Source organism: Topomyia yanbarensis, chromosome 3 (genome assembly GCF_030247195.1).
Source record: "Topomyia yanbarensis strain Yona2022 chromosome 3, ASM3024719v1, whole genome shotgun sequence".
Classification (NCBI taxonomy): Eukaryota; Metazoa; Arthropoda; class Insecta; order Diptera; family Culicidae; genus Topomyia; species Topomyia yanbarensis.
This window is the reverse complement of record NC_080672.1, coordinates 330,351,026-330,368,423: the sequence shown is the minus strand read 5'-3', so window position 1 is coordinate 330,368,423 and position 17,398 is coordinate 330,351,026. Positions and strand designations below refer to the sequence as shown.

Genomic DNA, 17,398 nt, shown 5'->3' with positions numbered 1-17,398 from the left:
CGCTCAGCCAAAATACTGAACCTTCTTTCTGTCCGTGAATACCAACGAAGTTAGAAGTGCGCGACGGTTCTAAATTTTTCTGGTTAGGTTATTTGTCAAAAAAAAACGTGGTGTACAGTGTTAATAATTGTCTTACTATTTACAGCTTAAAATATTTTTGAGTCTAAGAATAAAATTGTTACGAATAAAAGGAGGTGACATATACATACGGTGTTAAAAGTAAAAATTTACGAGGTAGTTAAAGTGCTAAAATATGTACAGTTTCGGTAATTAAAATTAATATATATTAAAATTTTATATCTAATAGTGTAAAATTGGCTAAAGCTAAAGGCACGAAATTTGTTAAAAGCTAATTAATAAGTGTACAAACGATAAAAAGGTAATTTATATGAAACGTTATAAAATGCTGGTATAGGTTAGGGTCGATAAGGAATGTGGCCGATTTTCTAATATTGCTGGGTAGGTTCCCAGTGAACCTTTTTATCTCGGGCTTCGGATCTACGTCCGTAAGTCGCTCTATTCACAGAAATTATCATCAGAGACTGTATCTGAATGAGCCATCTATCACGGTGAAGAAGACTCAACGCATATAAGGACCAGCGGACAGATTGTACACGGCTCTCAGACGCTATTACGAGAGCAATATCGCACCTACTGATGGAATTCGGCCCTACACCACGTGGTCAATTCCGTCACGACAAGGCAGCTTTCACATCACATCCACGTGATTGCCCCCGTGAAACGACAACTACATCGGTTCCCGTAACGACACGCTAATATTCGGATCGACTTCAACTACTACAAGCAGTCGACAGCAGTCCCGGAAACCTAGCCCGAGATCACCCTAGCACACCAGCATAACTTAAAAGCCAAACCGCAAGTAGAACGTAGTGACGTCACGTAGGATACAGAGTTCATGTTAGCAATTAAGAATAAATCCATAATGTTACCGAAGTGCACCGTGAGTTAGTTCAAATAGTATTGGCCCTTATTAGCAAGTTACACCACTAGCTTTAATATTCGCTTGCGAACTCAAAAAGGAGTTATCAGCCCTCGTCATTGTTATTCCACCAGAGTTTTGTTTCAGTGTAGGGCTTGTGAGCAACCTGCAGTGAGCATTTCCACTTTGCCCGCCTTATGTTGGTTTGCAACATCGGTGCTTGCATGTGTGTTGGTTGATCCCCCCCGCTCAATGAATGAGTTCCCTCTAGCGCATATGCGACTGCTACCAATTCATCCACCCCAGCATTATTTCACCACCCTGAGCAAGTCTAGGGGCTACAAATTGGCGCCCAACTACAAAAACCCATAAAATTTCAAATTAAATTTCCTTACCCCACACGGGGAGGTACAAATCAGTACCCTGATTTAGTTTTCACTTCGTCCTCCAAACGAAGTCATTTTCTTTTGATAGGAATTACATTTACTATTCGTATTAAAATGGATGTAGAATTCGACATGCAATACAAAAGTCTCCTAGTCCATCACCTAGAGAGGGAAGAAATCGAACACGAGCTCGCGATTCGGGAAATTGAGTTTATCGAAACAGAAACACGCGCGGCAATAGCTAGACGACTAAGAGAACAAATCAAATCAGAGAAGGAATGTGGTAGCGCAGATTTAGATTTCAATCGATTAAATACAAACGTCGATGCGGAAATTTCGAAAATAGATGAAAAAGTTAAGGAGATCAAAGATTTTCTCGGAAACCGTAAACGATACGAAGGGACAAGGGAAAGCTTAAAAACGCGACTAGTCCATTATTTCGCGCGCGTGAAACGTGTAATGGAAAACACTGAAGAGGAGAACGATCTCGCGGATATTGATGCGCTAATCTCGTGCATTCGTCAAACTTATAATCAATACTTTTCCTTTTTCTCGCCTTTGGGTCAGCAAGAAATGGAGAAACAAATTAGTGAGACAATATCTAAGTTATCGATCGGGAATCAAAATCCAGGGAATATATCGGCAGGTTCATCTAGTAACGTCGATGAAAACGTTTTCGTAACGCCAGGTCGACACCTAAAAAGGAACTTACAATCGGTAGAAAATAACAATCCAATCCCCCTACAAAATAATTTATTTCCATTCTTCATGCAAGCAGGGGCATACCCTTGGAAGGGCCTCCACAAATGCAAATGTGGGCGCAGAAAATGCTTCAGTTTAGTTCAATTGAAAACGCACAGAGTAAAGTTGAGTCATTCGGTGAACCTGAAAATATAAATAAAGTAGATGAAAACAAGGAAAAAGATAGGGAACCCTCGCCAAAAGTAAAAAAGCAATCGCGTAATATCAGATTATGTTCAAACGTGTCTTCCGGTACGGAATCCGGGTGGTCATCGGATAGTTCGCGTCGTGAATCGAGAGGCAGAGAAAATTATCGTCGGTCCGGTAAACGAAGACCAGTCTCGGACTGGAAACTCAAGTACGATGGCTCCGATAACGGCCAAACGTTGATAAAATTTATAAAAGAAGTCGAGTTTTACGCGAAGTCGGAGAACATGTCCTACAAGGAATTGTTTCGGTCGGCTATTCATTTATTTAGCGGGTCGGCGAAAACGTGGTTCATGACAGGGGTTGAAAACGACGATTTCACCTCCTGGAATGAGCTAAAAGAAGAGCTCAAACGGGAATTCTTGAGTCCAGATCACGACCATACTAGTGAAATACGTGCGATATCGCGAAAACAGGGCCCTCGCGAAAAATTCCAAGATTATTTCATGGAATTGCAAAAAATTTTCAATTCGCTTACGAAACCGATGACTGAGCGAAAAAAATTTGAAATCGTGTTTCGAAATATGCGCGCGGATTACAAGGGCCACGCGGTATCTTCCGAAATCGATAATCTGGCGGATCTAAAAAAGTTCGGACGACGGTTAGACGCGACCTTTTGGTATAAATACCAACCGTCTGCAAACGAAACTAGCCCCCGGGGAAAAAACGTCATGGTAAACGAGCTGGATACAGGGGCGAAACCCAAATCCAGGCAAAAATTCGAAAACGAGCAATTCAAATCGCGAAATTTTTATAATTCAAAATCCCGCGCGAACTTGTCTGACGATGAAAATAAAAACGCGCGTAGAACTGAGAGAGATCAGGGTCAGGTTTCACAGCAAGGTCTCAATGTGCTTCTGGAAAACTACCAACCGCCAAAGGACGGTATTTGCTTTAATTGCCGGCTTAAGGGTCACCACGCACGTGAGTGTAACAGACCAAGGCACAAATACTGCCAAAGATGCGGATTCCACAATGTGGATACGCATGCTTGCCCTTTTTGCGAAAAAAACGCGTCGAAGACTGTCCCCGAGGGCCGACAAGTCGAGCGTTCGTAAAGTCCCTCTCAACTGTAGAACAACTTGCTGCTTTGCAAAACCTGGGGTTTGAAAAAGTATGCCAGACAGATTATATCCATTCTTCCAATTACGAAATCAATGAAACCATCATACACCTGGAGAACGATGAGAGACCGTTCGTCGAAATAACTATTTTTGGAAATCCTTTGGTGGGTTTATTAGATAGCGGAGCCCACTTGAGTATTCTAGGAATCGGTTCGCTGAAACTGATCAAGAAATGCAAATTACAACTTTTTCCCTCCGAAGTAAGTCTAAGAACTGCCAATGGAGAAGAATTAAACGTCAAGGGAACGGTATACCTTCCAGTTACGTTCAATGGCAAGACTAAGATCATAGAAACCCTTGTCGCACCATCGCTCAAAAGAAGAGTTCTTTTGGGGATGAACTTTTGGAAATCCTTTCACATCCAGCCAACGATAGTTGAAGCCAGAGTCGAGAATATGGAAATTAATGCAGACTCTGAAAGTTATGATGAAAAAGATGGGGACATCAGCAAGGAATGTTACTCTAGACTTACCGAAGAACAAAAAGCAGAACTAGAAAAAATTAAAACGCAATTTAAAGTGGCAGGGGAAGGTATCTTAGACACTACCACCTGGTTGAGTCACAGGATTGAGCTCACTGAGGAAGCGAAGAAACTTCCTGCGGTTCGAATGAATCCATTTCCAACGTCACCCAGAAGACAAGAGCAGATTAATGCCGAACTAGACAAAATGCTTCAGGCTAAAATCATAGAGCGCTCGTACAGCGACTGGGCCCTGCGTCTTGTCCCGGTGGACAAGCCAGATGGTACGGTGCGTCTATGCTTGGATGCCCGAAAATTAAATGACCGCACCGTCAGGGACTCGTATCCCCTCCCACATGCAGATAGAATTTTGAGTCGATTAGGAGCTGCGGAGTTCATTTCGACTATTGATTTATCAAAAGCCTTTCTACAGGTGCCACTGCACCCAAGATCGCGCAAACTAACCGCTTTTTCGGTGTTGGGACGCGGTTCGTTTCAGTTTACCCGTATGCCCTTTGGCTTGGTCAACAGTCCCGCTACACTGTCCAGACTGATGGACCGAGTTCTAGGAGCGGGTGAACTGGAACCAAACGTATTTGTCTATCTAGATGATATAATTATCATTAGCAATACGTTTGACGAGCATCTGAATCTATTAACGGAAGTAGCGAACCGTTTAAGATTAGCAAACTTGTCGATCAATTTGCAGAAATCACGATTTTGTGTACCAGAAGTTCCGTACTTGGGCTACATACTGGGGCACGGAGGTCTTAAACCGAACCCAGACCGGGTGGCAGCCATTGTTAACTACGAGCGACCTACATCTCTCCGAGCACTCAGAAGATTTCTAGGGATGTGTAACTACTATAGAAGATTCCTCATCAACTATAGCGAAGTTACACAGCACTTGACAAATCTTTTGAGAAATAAGCCGAAATCCGTGCATTGGAACGATCAGGCTGAAACAGCATTCATAACAATAAAAAATCTGTTAATTAGCGCACCCATTCTAACGAACCCCGATTTTTCGCGCCCCTTCGCTATTCATTGCGATGCGAGCGATGCTGCAATAGCGGGAATTCTCACACAATCTTACGATGATGTAGAGAAGCCAATTGCGTACTTCTCCCAAAAATTAACCACCACCCAACAAAAATACTTTGCAACTGAAAAGGAAGGACTAGCTGTTCTCAAGTCAATAGAAAAGTTTCGGTGCTATGTAGAAGGCACCCGATTCACGGTTTTCACCGACGCTTCTGCCTTGACTTACATCATGCGAAGTAGTTGGCGAACGTCCTCCCGTTTATGTCGATGGAGTATGGACCTACAACGTCATGACATGGTTATAGTTCACCGAAAAGGGGTTGATAATCTTGTAGCAGACGCCCTTTCACGCTCCGTAGAAGAGATCAAAGTAACGGAGGGGTGGTATGCTGATATGGTGAAAAAAGTCACAAAATCGCCTGAAAAATATAAAGATTTTAAGGTCGAAAAGGGAGTATTGATGAAACTGATTGCTGTCTCGGATGAGCTTCTAGATTACCGGTTCTCATGGAAAACTTGTGTTCCAGAACCACTGAGAAAAAAAATCCTTGTAGAGGAACATGATGATAGTCTACATTTTGGGTGCGATAAAACCTTAGCTAAGATAAGGAAGAAGCATTTTTGGCCGAAAATGGCGGAAGATGTTCGGGACCACGTCCGCAAATGCTCCCTCTGTAAGCAAAATAAACCTGCGAATCGCTCGCAGACCCCCGAACCAGGTAAACAGCGCCTCACTACGAAACCATTTCAGATAGTCGCCCTTGATTTCATTCAATCCCTTCCCCGCAGCAAATCCGGAAATGTTCACCTTCTAGTGATCATGGACCTCTTTTCGAAGTGGTGTCTGCTTGTCCCGATGAAAAGAATTTCAACGCCACAAGTGACAAAGATCTTAGAGGAGGCCTGGTTTCGGCGATACTCTGTACCAGAATATATGATCTCAGACAATGCCAGCTCCTTTTTGTCTAAGGAATTCAAAACCCTTTTAGCTAAATACGGCATACAACATTGGGCAAACTCCCGGCACCATTGCCAATCGAATCCGGTTGAACGACTAAATCGTACGATTAACGCTTGTATGCGGTCCTACACGAAACAGGATCAGAGACTTTGGGACACACGGGTGTCCGAGATAGAATTTTGTCTAAATAACACTCCTCACACTGCCACCGGATACTCACCATATCGTTTACTTTTCGGACATGAAATAATAGGGAAAGGGGAGGAACATCGGATGGATAGGGATCAGATAGATCTGTTGGAGGAAGAGAGGGTTGAAAGGAAGAAGGAAATCGATAAACATATTTATTCCATAGTGATGAAAAACCTGAAAAGCGCTCACGAAAAAAACATAAAAGTTTACAATCTGCGATCCAAGAATCCTGCTCCGGTGTACTCAATCGGTCAGCGGGTATTCAAAAGAAACTTTCGCCAGTCATCCGCAGCGGATGCTTACAATGCAAAATTGGACGCATTATATGTACCGTGCACTATTTTGGCCAGAATTGGCACCAGCTCGTATGAGTTGGCCGATGAAAACGGAAAATCTCTTGGTGTGTTCTCCACGGCAGATTTGAAACCCGAATCTTAAAAGAAAAAAAAAACACAATAATCTTCAAATGGAGGTCTTGAATAGGTTAGGGCAAGCGATGGATCCGGACATCAAAGGGTTTGCACCTGTTCATTCAGCTCAAGTAGTCCAAAACACGGTCAACAATATAGCTCGATCGATTGATTTACACCTTTCTCCGATTTGGGTAAAATTGTCTCCTACGACAGATCCTTTCCTCTCAGCGAGACACAACCAACCGTTCAATGAAACGCTAACCGACCAATGAAACAAAATATCTCGCCGAAACATCGCGCGCGCGGAAATTTTCTGTCGACAAGACACAATTAATAGCCACATCTTTGTAAAAACGCGAATTAATTCGTTAAAAAAGGAAATGCGACTACGTTTAACCTGAGTATTAACCACATGTAATGTTCTCGTGTCGAATGTAAACAGTCCGATTGATAATGGCCAGTTGACAGTTCTCAACACGTAAGAGTGTTGGTATGATGAGTTCTTTTCCCGTTTCATACGGAGAAGCGGAGAAAAGAACAGGAATCAGTGGTATTAAGTGTTCATCTGAAATGATTTTACAACCAGTTAAATTCGTTATTCAGATAGAAACCTCGTTATTGGCAAAAAAAAAACAAACAGATTCTTAATATAAACGATCATTACGTTGGAGAGGGACGACGGGGTATTGTAACCGTCGGTTACCATTCCAAATTGTTGGCTCTGCCACAATGAAATGAGCCTTAGACTCGCTTGTGAGCTCCCACTCCCTAAGTCCGACCCTCACTTTGACTAGCAAATCCTCTCTCCATACCACCGAAGGTACTCACAGTCGCATTCTAGCAAGAGTGGTATTTGTTTACAGCGGGTTAGGGTATCGGTCGCCGAGGGCAATCCACGGGTGAAGCGACCAAATAACGGCTGCTGAGCGGAAACACAATCATTGTCAAAGTTCGGGTGATTTCGTTATTTCTCCGAATCAGACTCACTGATTTAAAATTTAATACGCTCAGCCAAAATACTGAACCTTCTTTCTGTCCGTGAATACCAACGAAGTTAGAAGTGCGCGACGGTTCTAAATTTTTCTGGTTAGGTTATTTGTCAAAAAAAAACGTGGTGTACAGTGTTAATAATTGTCTTACTATTTACAGCTTAAAATATTTTTGAGTCTAAGAATAAAATTGTTACGAATAAAAGGAGGTGACATATACATACGGTGTTAAAAGTAAAAATTTACGAGGTAGTTAAAGTGCTAAAATATGTACAGTTTCGGTAATTAAAATTAATATATATTAAAATTTTATATCTAATAGTGTAAAATTGGCTAAAGCTAAAGGCACGAAATTTGTTAAAAGCTAATTAATAAGTGTACAAACGATAAAAAGGTAATTTATATGAAACGTTATAAAATGCTGGTATAGGTTAGGGTCGATAAGGAATGTGGCCGATTTTCTAATATTGCTGGGTAGGTTCCCAGTGAACCTTTTTATCTCGGGCTTCGGATCTACGTCCGTAAGTCGCTCTATTCACAGAAATTATCATCAGAGACTGTATCTGAATGAGCCATCTATCACGGTGAAGAAGACTCAACGCATATAAGGACCAGCGGACAGATTGTACACGGTTCTCAGACGCTATTACGAGAGCAATATCGCACCTACTGATGGAATTCGGCCCTACACCACGTGGTCAATTCCGTCACGACAAGGCAGCTTTCACATCACATCCACGTGATTGCCCCCGTGAAACGACAACTACATCGGTTCCCGTAACGACACGCTAATATTCGGATCGACTTCAACTACTACAAGCAGTCGACAGCAGTCCCGGAAACCTAGCCCGAGATCACCCTAGCACACCAGCATAACTTAAAAGCCAAACCGCAAGTAGAACGTAGTGACGTCACGTAGGATATAGAGTTCATGTTAGCAATTAAGAATAAATCCATAATGTTACCGAAGTGCACCGTGAGTTAGTTCAAATAGTATTGGCCCTTATTAGCAAGTTACACCACTAGCTTTAATATTCGCTTGCGAACTCAAAAAGGAGTTATCAGCCCTCGTCATTGTTATTCCACCAGAGTTTTGTTTCAGTGTAGGGCTTGTGAGCAACCTGCAGTGAGCATTTCCACTTTGCCCGCCTTATGTTGGTTTGCAACATCGGTGCTTGCATGTGTGTTGGTTGATCCCCCCCGCTCAATGAATAAGTTCCCTCTAGCGCATATGCGACTGCTACCAATTCATCCACCCCAGCATTATTTCACCACCCTGAGCAAGTCTAGGGGCTACAAACTGAAGAAAACAAGGTTAAAGCAACTACAAATTTCCTAATATAAATTGTAAAAGCATATACAATATACTTGTTATACTTCTGCATTGAACAAAAAGCGCGAAAAATGCTAATGAAATCCGCAAAATACTGAAAAACAGCATGCGTGATGTGCTCAATTTGCTGTTTTTTATTGTTTTTTTGTCATGATTTCATATATTTTATTTGATTGAATATTTTAATGCTGTTATTACATGTATTTGATTTTGATGATAAGCCTCCGAGGTCTGTTTATTAAGCCATACAAGTAAAAAGGAAGAAATGAAATAGTGGAAGTGAAAATATATGAAAAGTGTTTTTGGGAGGATTTAGATCTAGCAACTTCAACGATTCCGACTATACCCCTTTCCTGATTCTGCTACAGAAGATCAGCTAGATGGTACTCTAGGTAATGCTGGTACAGAAACCTCTCAGTTGATAAGCCTTCATTCTACCTATGAGTGACCATGTTCCATAAGCCTTCCTTTCAAAGTTTCAATGCATTTTAACCCGTCTTGACACTATGTTTGAAAATAAATTGCGTCTTCCGTCTCGGTCTCAGTTAATTTCACAACTCTTTCGTTCTCTTTAAAATTTTAAGTGATTTGCTGTTTACAAAAAAACGCAATTTTTATTCAACTTTATTTAGTATTCGGCCATAAATCAGAAAAATCCACGTGTCCGTCGTGGGAGGGAGATAAGGGTATTAGAATTGTCCACACATATCCGCAGAGGTTGAGGAGGGGTCCAAAATAACCGTTTTCTGTCCACGTGGTATATAAATTGTCCCCAACCCATGGTAAATTACTTAATACCACAGATAACGAAGGCTTTTCGTTTCGTAGTATCGTAACCGGAGATATAGATCAACCAAAGTGGTACGATTAACAACGAAGGAATCGTATCATTAGAAAAAGTTTTCTATTGGTTGTTTTGTCCATTCCCCGACGAATACTTGAGGTGTCAAATTAGGTTACTTTTATTAATCATGCACCATAGCTTGATCAAAAGCGAATCTGCAAATATAATAGCATTATTTGGAATACTAATAACTTTAGATAAATAATTTCAAATAGAAAAACTTCGTAGAAACTCACCAGTCAGTAAAATAAACGACCACCGGCGCATCTGGATATCTTTGAATACCATGGATTTTCAGCGAACAGTTTCGATGCTAAATTAATTAATTTAATTTTTAATTCGTACACAGCAAATAGCAAATGTTACGAAATTTTTTGTTGTCACATTATTTTCTCCTGCGTAACCAAGAGAAGCAACGGTAACTATAGAAGCATATCAACAGATTGTTAAAAAATAACAGATTCACAAGTGCTGCTAGTTTGATGCATTTTCCAACCAAAAGTCATATTTGACATTACCAGTTACCTCAGTCACTGAGGGGTAGTCAGATGTGCGATACAGTTTTGGAATGCCAGTGTCTAGTCGTGTCGTTGACTATACTTGAAAAGGGAACAAAAACATCGCAACACCAAGAAAGGGATCAAAATAAACGTCACATAATCATTTGCTGTAAACAAAAGGGCTCACCCGCACGCACTATAAGCTAACGTCTTGCCGAAAAGGGATTATGGGAGAGGGCACAAAACCAGTGCGATGTTTCAAAAGGGACCAAAACATTTATCTACAAAAAACGTTCAAAATACAATTTTTTTAATAAATCTGTTATATTATTCGGAAAAAATGGGTAATTTAACACGGCATTGAGTTGTTTAGTCCTTAAATCAAGCTCCTGTTCATAAATGGGAATATAAAGTACGAGGTAATTTTTCAGACGCCATTTTCTCAACATGAGCATATTGTATATAATGCCTTATGAAATGTTGACGTCGATTTGTTTTCCTCCCAATTTAAACGTCAAAACGGCACAATACTAACGCAGCTGGATAAGTCCATTGCAACTAAAACGCTTTTACTCAACAATGAGTAAAATTTGTTTGATAGTTCAATATGATGTCTGGTCGAAGTAGGTCATCTCCATCCGATATCGGTACTACATCATTCCGACTACTCTCACCTACTTTTACTCATTTTTGACAAGGTACGGTTTTTATCAGAAACGTGTAAAATCTAATCAAATCTAATCGTTGTGACAACCGTGTGCATTTCATGTGTTTATGGATTGAAATAATTCAATACTCGACAAACATTTACGGCGTAAAATCGAACTGTCAAAATTCATTTTGAATGAAAATTTCGGACAAACGGTAACTCGCCAATCACAGATGTTGTTAGTAGACAAAAGAGAAAAGTTTTCTCTTGCAGTTTTAACTGTGAACTGTGTTCGGCCAGTTACGGTTTGTCCGGAATTTCCCTTTAAAGAGAATTTTGACAGTTGGCTTTTACGCCGTATTCATATGTTTGTCTAGAATAGATTCCCGAATAGAAATGTACAGTAACAAAACCATGATTTTCACTGTGACAGTACAGTAATTTTGCAACAATTTACAGTAAGTTTCAGTGTTATGCTACAATACAAAAACAAATAAACTTTAACGTGTTTACAGTAAATTTCGAAGTAAAATAGTTATGTAAAATCAATTTTTCTCCATACATTTTTTTCTCGAAAACAGTAAAATTTAATGTGAATGCACTATATCAGTTTTTTGCTGAACAGTGAAATTTATTGTTACATGAAATTTTATTGTAAATCTACTGTGAGAACTTGGCATCAAACTATGTTGAAACTGTAATAACTATAATATTTATTGTTTTATGATTGTTTGTTGGGTAAATGCTATTGTAAAAGTCTATCCGGGTTTCTACATGATGCTAACGTTTTGGTTTTTCAGTGTAAAAATATTGCCAACTTTCCATTTTTGTTAGACTGGGAGGACAAGCGTTCTCTGTCTCTGCGACTGCTAGCACAAGCTATTCGGACAATCATTTACTAGCTTGTAAACAGTGTCCTCGGTAGGTAAATATTAATTATTATATTAAATTGGTAGATAATTGAGCACTTTTCTTATCAGATACTACGGATAGCCATGGACGAATGCGTAGAAATTGAATCATCCGACGAAGAGCCACAGCACGTCGAAAGAGGCAGTCGCGAGTCGGAACGCATTGGAATATCTTCGGCGTCCTCTTCTCCGCATCCTCAACCCCAGTCGGAGCGGTCCGACACACCAGTATCGGCCAACCTTCGAAATTCTAGTCAAGCGATGAACCGGGCTCGACGCAACGAGATCGGACAGCTGAAGAAACTGGAGACGGATCCTAAGTTTCTAGCAAATTTTAATCCGCAAACTTCTCGCCGTGAAAAGCGAAAGCTGAACAGGAAATCCACACCGCTTGTGGTGCCCAAAGTGGTGGGACTGTACACCGATCGGGGTGTGCATAGAGAAACTGGTCGTGATATGTGTGACTGTTTGGATCTAAGCTGCCCCGGTTGTCACTTCCCTTGCTTGTTATGTGGCACTACAAAGTGTGGTTCACATTGTCGCGTGAACCGCAAGTGGATGTATGAGTCGATTGAACATGATGCTAAGGATCTTGTAATCAGGAATAAGTTACTATTAAAGAAATAATTTTAGGATTGTATATTTAGTTTTGTCCCATTTTTGTGAATTCAGAATAAAACAATACGACTATCAACACGAAAATACTTTCTCTTGGATTTTTTTAAATTCGCAACAGGTCGACAGCATATACCGGGTAGCTTAAAACGGGGGAACATTGATTACTTTTCTAAAAGTATTGAATATCTTTCTTTAAAGCAAGTAATTGTTTGCATTTTTAGAGCAAGAACTAGTACTCATAGATTGAACAGGTTCTAATTGCTGGGTATTTTATTTCATTTTATTATGACAATAGAATGGTTTTGCTTGCAAATTTGTATTGGTTGATTTCGGGATAACATTGATCGGTAAAAAAGTGTATCGACGAGTAATATCGTTCGAAATATTATAAGAATGGCATATATTTAGGCAATTTAAAGCTCCAATATGACGTGTTGTAAGGAAACAAAATTGTCTGGAAGGATACAAATAACGTTAAAAGAACTTTTTCAGGAAAATAGTCAAAATTAAATAGTAGGACAAAAATTCGATATATCTGAATTTTATGACAAAAACATTTATGGTTTCTAAAAAACTCATCAGTTCAGTTATAATCACTTGATTTCATAAGTATACAAGTGTTGTAACCAGATCGCAAAAAGGAGCCGCTCAGCAGCAAGAAAAACGCGTGTATTCTCTTCGACTCATAACAATGTAATAACGGTTTATTTAGCGGTTTCAAAATATATAAGATCAATGACATTAGTAGTATGGGTAGACCGACACACTGCATTAATACACTCTAAATCATAACAACTCTTCCCCCCTTGAGAAAATGTCCGTTAATGTTTTATAAATCTAATCTATTTGGAGGTTTTCTGATTCTAGTGGATCGCCGAGATATGTCAGTGCTCCTGAAACTTGCTTCGTTTGCCTGTTCGGATTTGTTTTCCCTTGAAAGTTCTACAAAGTGATCAGTTGATGTTTGGAAGTGTGTTGGCATTTTCGTTTGGTCGTCTGTTGATCTCGTTTGTTGGTAACTGCCCTGGTTATTGTAGCCCTGTTCAGGCGGTAACTGAATTGGGGGAGGTAACAGCATATTTCTAGCTCGGCTACTGCAATAAACTTCATTAGCATCGATCAAAGCCTCCTTATCAGATGCTTCCTTCACTGGACCGGGTTGAAGTTGATCTACGTGTCGTTTCCAAATGCGACCATCATCCAATTTAACTATGTAATGAAGTTTGCCCACGCGTTCCATCACCGTTCCGAATTGCCACTTCGATGAACTCAAAAAGTCACGAGCCGAAACTCGATCGTCAACACCAAAATCTCTCACTGCAATATTCCTCTCGCGATTAGAACTTGTGTTTGTATCACTCGGAATAATTAAATCTAACCGCGACTTCAATTGCCTCCCGAATACTAGCATAGATGGAGATTCGCCGGTTGTGGGATGAATGGTACGTCGATACGCCATCAGAATTTTGTACAGTTCCAGCTGGACATCCTTGCGTTCACACTTCAAAGCCTTCAGCTTGTCTTTGAAGGTTTGGACGAATCTCTCAGCCTGCCCGTTTGTAGCTGGGTGGTATGGTGCTCCCATTTTGTGTACAACGTTGTTTTTCTTTAAAAATACCTGGAATTGCTCCGATGTGAACTGTACGCCTCTATCACTCACAATTACTGTTGGGACGCCATAGGTTGCGAAGTATTCTTGCAAACGATCAATAGTGGTTCCAGTTGTCAAATCTGGAATGATCTTAACTTCGGGCCATTTTGTGTATGCATCTACAATTACTAGAAAATTTAGTCCGAGAAAAGGTCCTGCGAAATCAATGTGAAGCCTTTGAAAAGGTTGCGAAGGACGTTCCCAGCAGTGAATAGGAACTTTAGTAGGGTTTTTACGTGTAGTCGCACAGTTACTACAGTTTCTTGACATCTCTTCTATATCTCGATCTATACACTCCCACCAGCAGTACGATCGCGCCAACGACTTCATCCGAGATACGCCAAAATGGCCAATGTGTAGTTCCTCCAACACTCGTCTACGCAATTTGGGAGGTATGTAAACGCGAATACCCTTTAGAATACAATTCTTCTGAACTGAAAACTCGCTTTAATCAATCCCAAATCTATCACGGCCGTCAACTATTCTTCCTACCTTCATCCCCTGCAACAAGTTTCGAACGTTCGGATCGTTTTTCGTGCAGTCCGCTAGCTCTTCGACAGTAACCGGCAACGCTTCAATTTGATTCAGCTCGATGACATCTACTTCTTCGATACAGTTATTGTTAGTCGGGTTCTCGATGGGCAATCGAGACATACCATCCGCATTGGCATTTTCCTTGGAGCATCGATACCTTATCTCATAATCGAACGATCCGAGGAACACTGCGTAGTGCTGCATTCTCAATGCTGAGAGCATGGGGAGTCCCTTATTTGGCGATAAAATCTGAGAAATCGGTTTATTATCTGTAAGTAGGGTAAACTTACGACCATAGAGATATTGGTAAAATTTCTTCACTCCGAAAATTATGGAGTAAGCTTCCTTGTCGACCTGCGTGTAGTTCTGCTGTGACTTATTTAATGTTTGTGAAGCATACTGGATCGGCCTTTCCATTCCATCGCGGTAAACATGACTCAAGACTGCGCCGACACCATATGGAGATGCATCAGTAGCCAAGACAAGCGGATGTTTTGGGTCGTAATGAGCGAGTACTCGATCTGACTGTATTTCCCTTTTCACCCAACGGAAAGCCTTTTCACACTCGATATTCCACTCGAAAACGACGTTGTCCTTCAACAGGTTGATAATTGGGTAAATGTTAGAGCTCAAGTTCTTTAAAAACCGACCGTAATAGTTTATGAGACCCACAAACGCACGAACTTGTTCTCGATTGCGCGGTCGTGGCATTTCCTGAATCGCATCGATTTTTTTCTTCATCTTCCGAATTCCTTCTTTATCGATAACGAATCCACAGTACTCAATTTGATCGACGAAAAACTCACACTTTGCAACATTAACGCGCATACCATACTCATTAAGTCTTCGTAACACCATTCCAAGTCGTTGCAAATGGGATTGGTCGTCCGGTCCCGTAATTTTGATGTCATCCAGAAATACTGACACGCCAGGAATATCTTGCAAAATTTGCGATATTTCGCGCTGAAATATTGCTGGGGCAGACGATACACCGTACATCAGTCGAGTTGGTTGATATAAGCCTAGATGAGTATTTAACGTTAAAATCTCCCGGTCTTTTTCACACACTTCCATTTGTAGATACGCTTGAGCCAAATCAATTTTTGAAAACTTCTGCCCACCAGCCATGTTTGCAAACAATTCGTCGATCGTTGGAAGAGGATGTTCATCAACTACAAGACATGTGTTCACTGTCACTTTGTAGTCCCCGCACAAGCGCACACGATCGTGAGACTTCATAACGGGAACAACTGGTGTGGCCCATGAACTATGTTTCACTTTAACAAGTATACCACTACTGACCATTTTTTCAATTTCGCGCTCAACGGTGTCGCGTATGGAGAACGGCAACGTACGAGCTTTCAAAAATATGGGTTTGCTATTTGCTTTTAATGTTAATGAGGCACGAATGTTCCGTATCGTACCAACGGAGTTATCGAAAACCGCGGGAAATTGTTTCAGCAAACGAGAAACCGCATCGGACACTTGAGTGCGAACTGCGATGCTACTTACAGTATTTGCATTACGAATAATTTGGTCCCAGTCAACCTGCAGCTCACGCATCCACTCGCGGCCTAACAATGCATGTCGTTTCGTGTCAATAACAAAAAGCCGTAGCATATTTGAATGTCCCTTGTAATGAACCTCTGCCTTCATGTAACCGTTCACCTTAATTTTATTTCCACAATAACTGATAAGTTCGACGTTTGTTTTTGTTAATGGAAAGTCATTGAAATATGTCATTTTGTCTGCCAAGCTTATTAGCGATACAGGCGATCCACAGTCTACCTCAAATTTTATAACTTTCTTGTTTACAGTCAAAGGCAACATAATTTTCGAGAGGGTTTTAGATTTGTCATCCAATTTACATATATCCAAAACACAAACATCCTCTAAATCCATCTCATCAGATCCACTCACATCAGAAATTTCTTCTGGTTCCGCTTCATCACTTTCTTCTTCTAGCATGTTGGTATGCAACTTCTTTTTTGTTTTTACAAATCTATCAATTTTCTCTTCCCCCACATCTTTGTTTTGCTTGGTGAATGTGAGGCACACCCGTTTGAGATGGCCTGTTTTCTTACAGAAACTGCAAACTGCTTCCTTGTATTTACATACACTCGCAAGATGGGTAACAGTACGGTAACAGTATTTGGTGCTATATTTTCGCCGGTTACTTTTTCTCTCCGTAAAATTAACTTCGTGTAACTTCTTCTCCAGGGCTTCCGCACCCTCTCCCGATGCCTCCATTGAGATGGCTATATCTTTTGCCTTTTCGTACGTCAAGTTTTTTTCCTCAATAAGCCGAGACCGAATCCGTTTCGATCGTAATCCAAATACCAGCTGGTTGCGGAGCTCCTTCGTGAGGTACTCACCGAATTTACAAAATTTCGCCTCACGCTGCAGTTCCGTAATAAATTGTGCCATCGTTTCACCATCGTTCTGCTTCCGACCTCGAAATTTCCAAATTTCCACCATTTCCAGTGGCTCGGGGTCAAAAAACGCGTTCAATATTGTCACTAACTCTTGATATGTACTATTTTCCGGTTCGGTAGGAGTAATGTGGTCACACAGCAAATCGTATGTTGTAGATCCCATATAAAACAATAAGTAATCCTTCCACCTTTCCTCTGCAACATTGAACATTCGGAAAGCACCTTCCAGACGTTTTATCCATCTAGCAAATTTAGTTTTTTCCCTGTCGAACGGATCGATTGCAAAATTCGGCGCGACAGTTGCAGCAGCAGGAACATTTCGTTCTTGACTCATTTTGTAATTTTCCTGAAGGAATCGAAACTTCCACTATTACATTCCAGCGTCACTATAAGCGGTACAGTGTCTTTAGTAGGTCCTTCCGGCTCGTCGCCAAATCTGTTGTAACCAGATCGCAAAAAGGAGCCG

The 17,398-nt window shown here is 40.8% G+C and overlaps 2 protein-coding genes and 2 long non-coding RNA genes across 5 annotated transcripts; 3 read left to right on the top strand and 1 right to left on the bottom strand.

Moving 5' to 3' along the window:
- LOC131693241 (uncharacterized) lies at window positions 1-348 on the top strand. The gene is made up of 3 exons (XR_009306188.1): window positions 1-82; window positions 146-234; window positions 308-348. It is a non-coding gene; the product is annotated as an uncharacterized LOC131693241 (long non-coding RNA).
- A 7,124-nt stretch (window positions 349-7,472) lies between these two features.
- LOC131693364 (uncharacterized) lies at window positions 7,473-7,820 on the top strand. Its single transcript, XR_009306229.1, has 3 exons — window positions 7,473-7,554; window positions 7,618-7,706; window positions 7,780-7,820. It is a non-coding gene; the product is annotated as an uncharacterized LOC131693364 (long non-coding RNA).
- A 3,830-nt stretch (window positions 7,821-11,650) lies between these two features.
- LOC131689857 (ARL14 effector protein) lies at window positions 11,651-12,396 on the top strand. Of its 2 annotated transcripts, none has more exons than XM_058975196.1 (2): window positions 11,651-11,704; window positions 11,764-12,396. In XM_058975196.1, exon 2 carries the CDS (start codon window positions 11,779-11,781, stop codon window positions 12,319-12,321), a length of 543 nt encoding a protein of 180 aa, XP_058831179.1. In that variant the 5' UTR covers window positions 11,651-11,704; window positions 11,764-11,778; the 3' UTR covers window positions 12,322-12,396. The 2 variants fall into 2 exon arrangements, with proteins under 2 accessions (XP_058831179.1, XP_058831180.1); XM_058975197.1 differs by having other exon boundaries at window positions 11,666-11,708.
- A 745-nt stretch (window positions 12,397-13,141) lies between these two features.
- On the bottom strand, window positions 13,142-13,897 carry LOC131688109 (uncharacterized protein K02A2.6-like). Its single transcript, XM_058972260.1, has one exon. It carries the CDS (start codon window positions 13,895-13,897, stop codon window positions 13,142-13,144), a length of 756 nt encoding a protein of 251 aa, XP_058828243.1.
- Between the last annotated feature and the right edge of the window lie 3,501 nt (window positions 13,898-17,398).

Bases quoted from the DNA above. Each gene is read 5' to 3' on its own strand.
- LOC131689857 (XM_058975196.1), top strand. From the start codon at position 11,779: ATGGACGAATGCGTAGAAATTGAATCATCCGACGAAGAGCCACAGCAC.
- LOC131688109 (XM_058972260.1), bottom strand. From the start codon at position 13,897: ATGGGAGCACCATACCACCCAGCTACAAACGGGCAGGCTGAGAGATTC.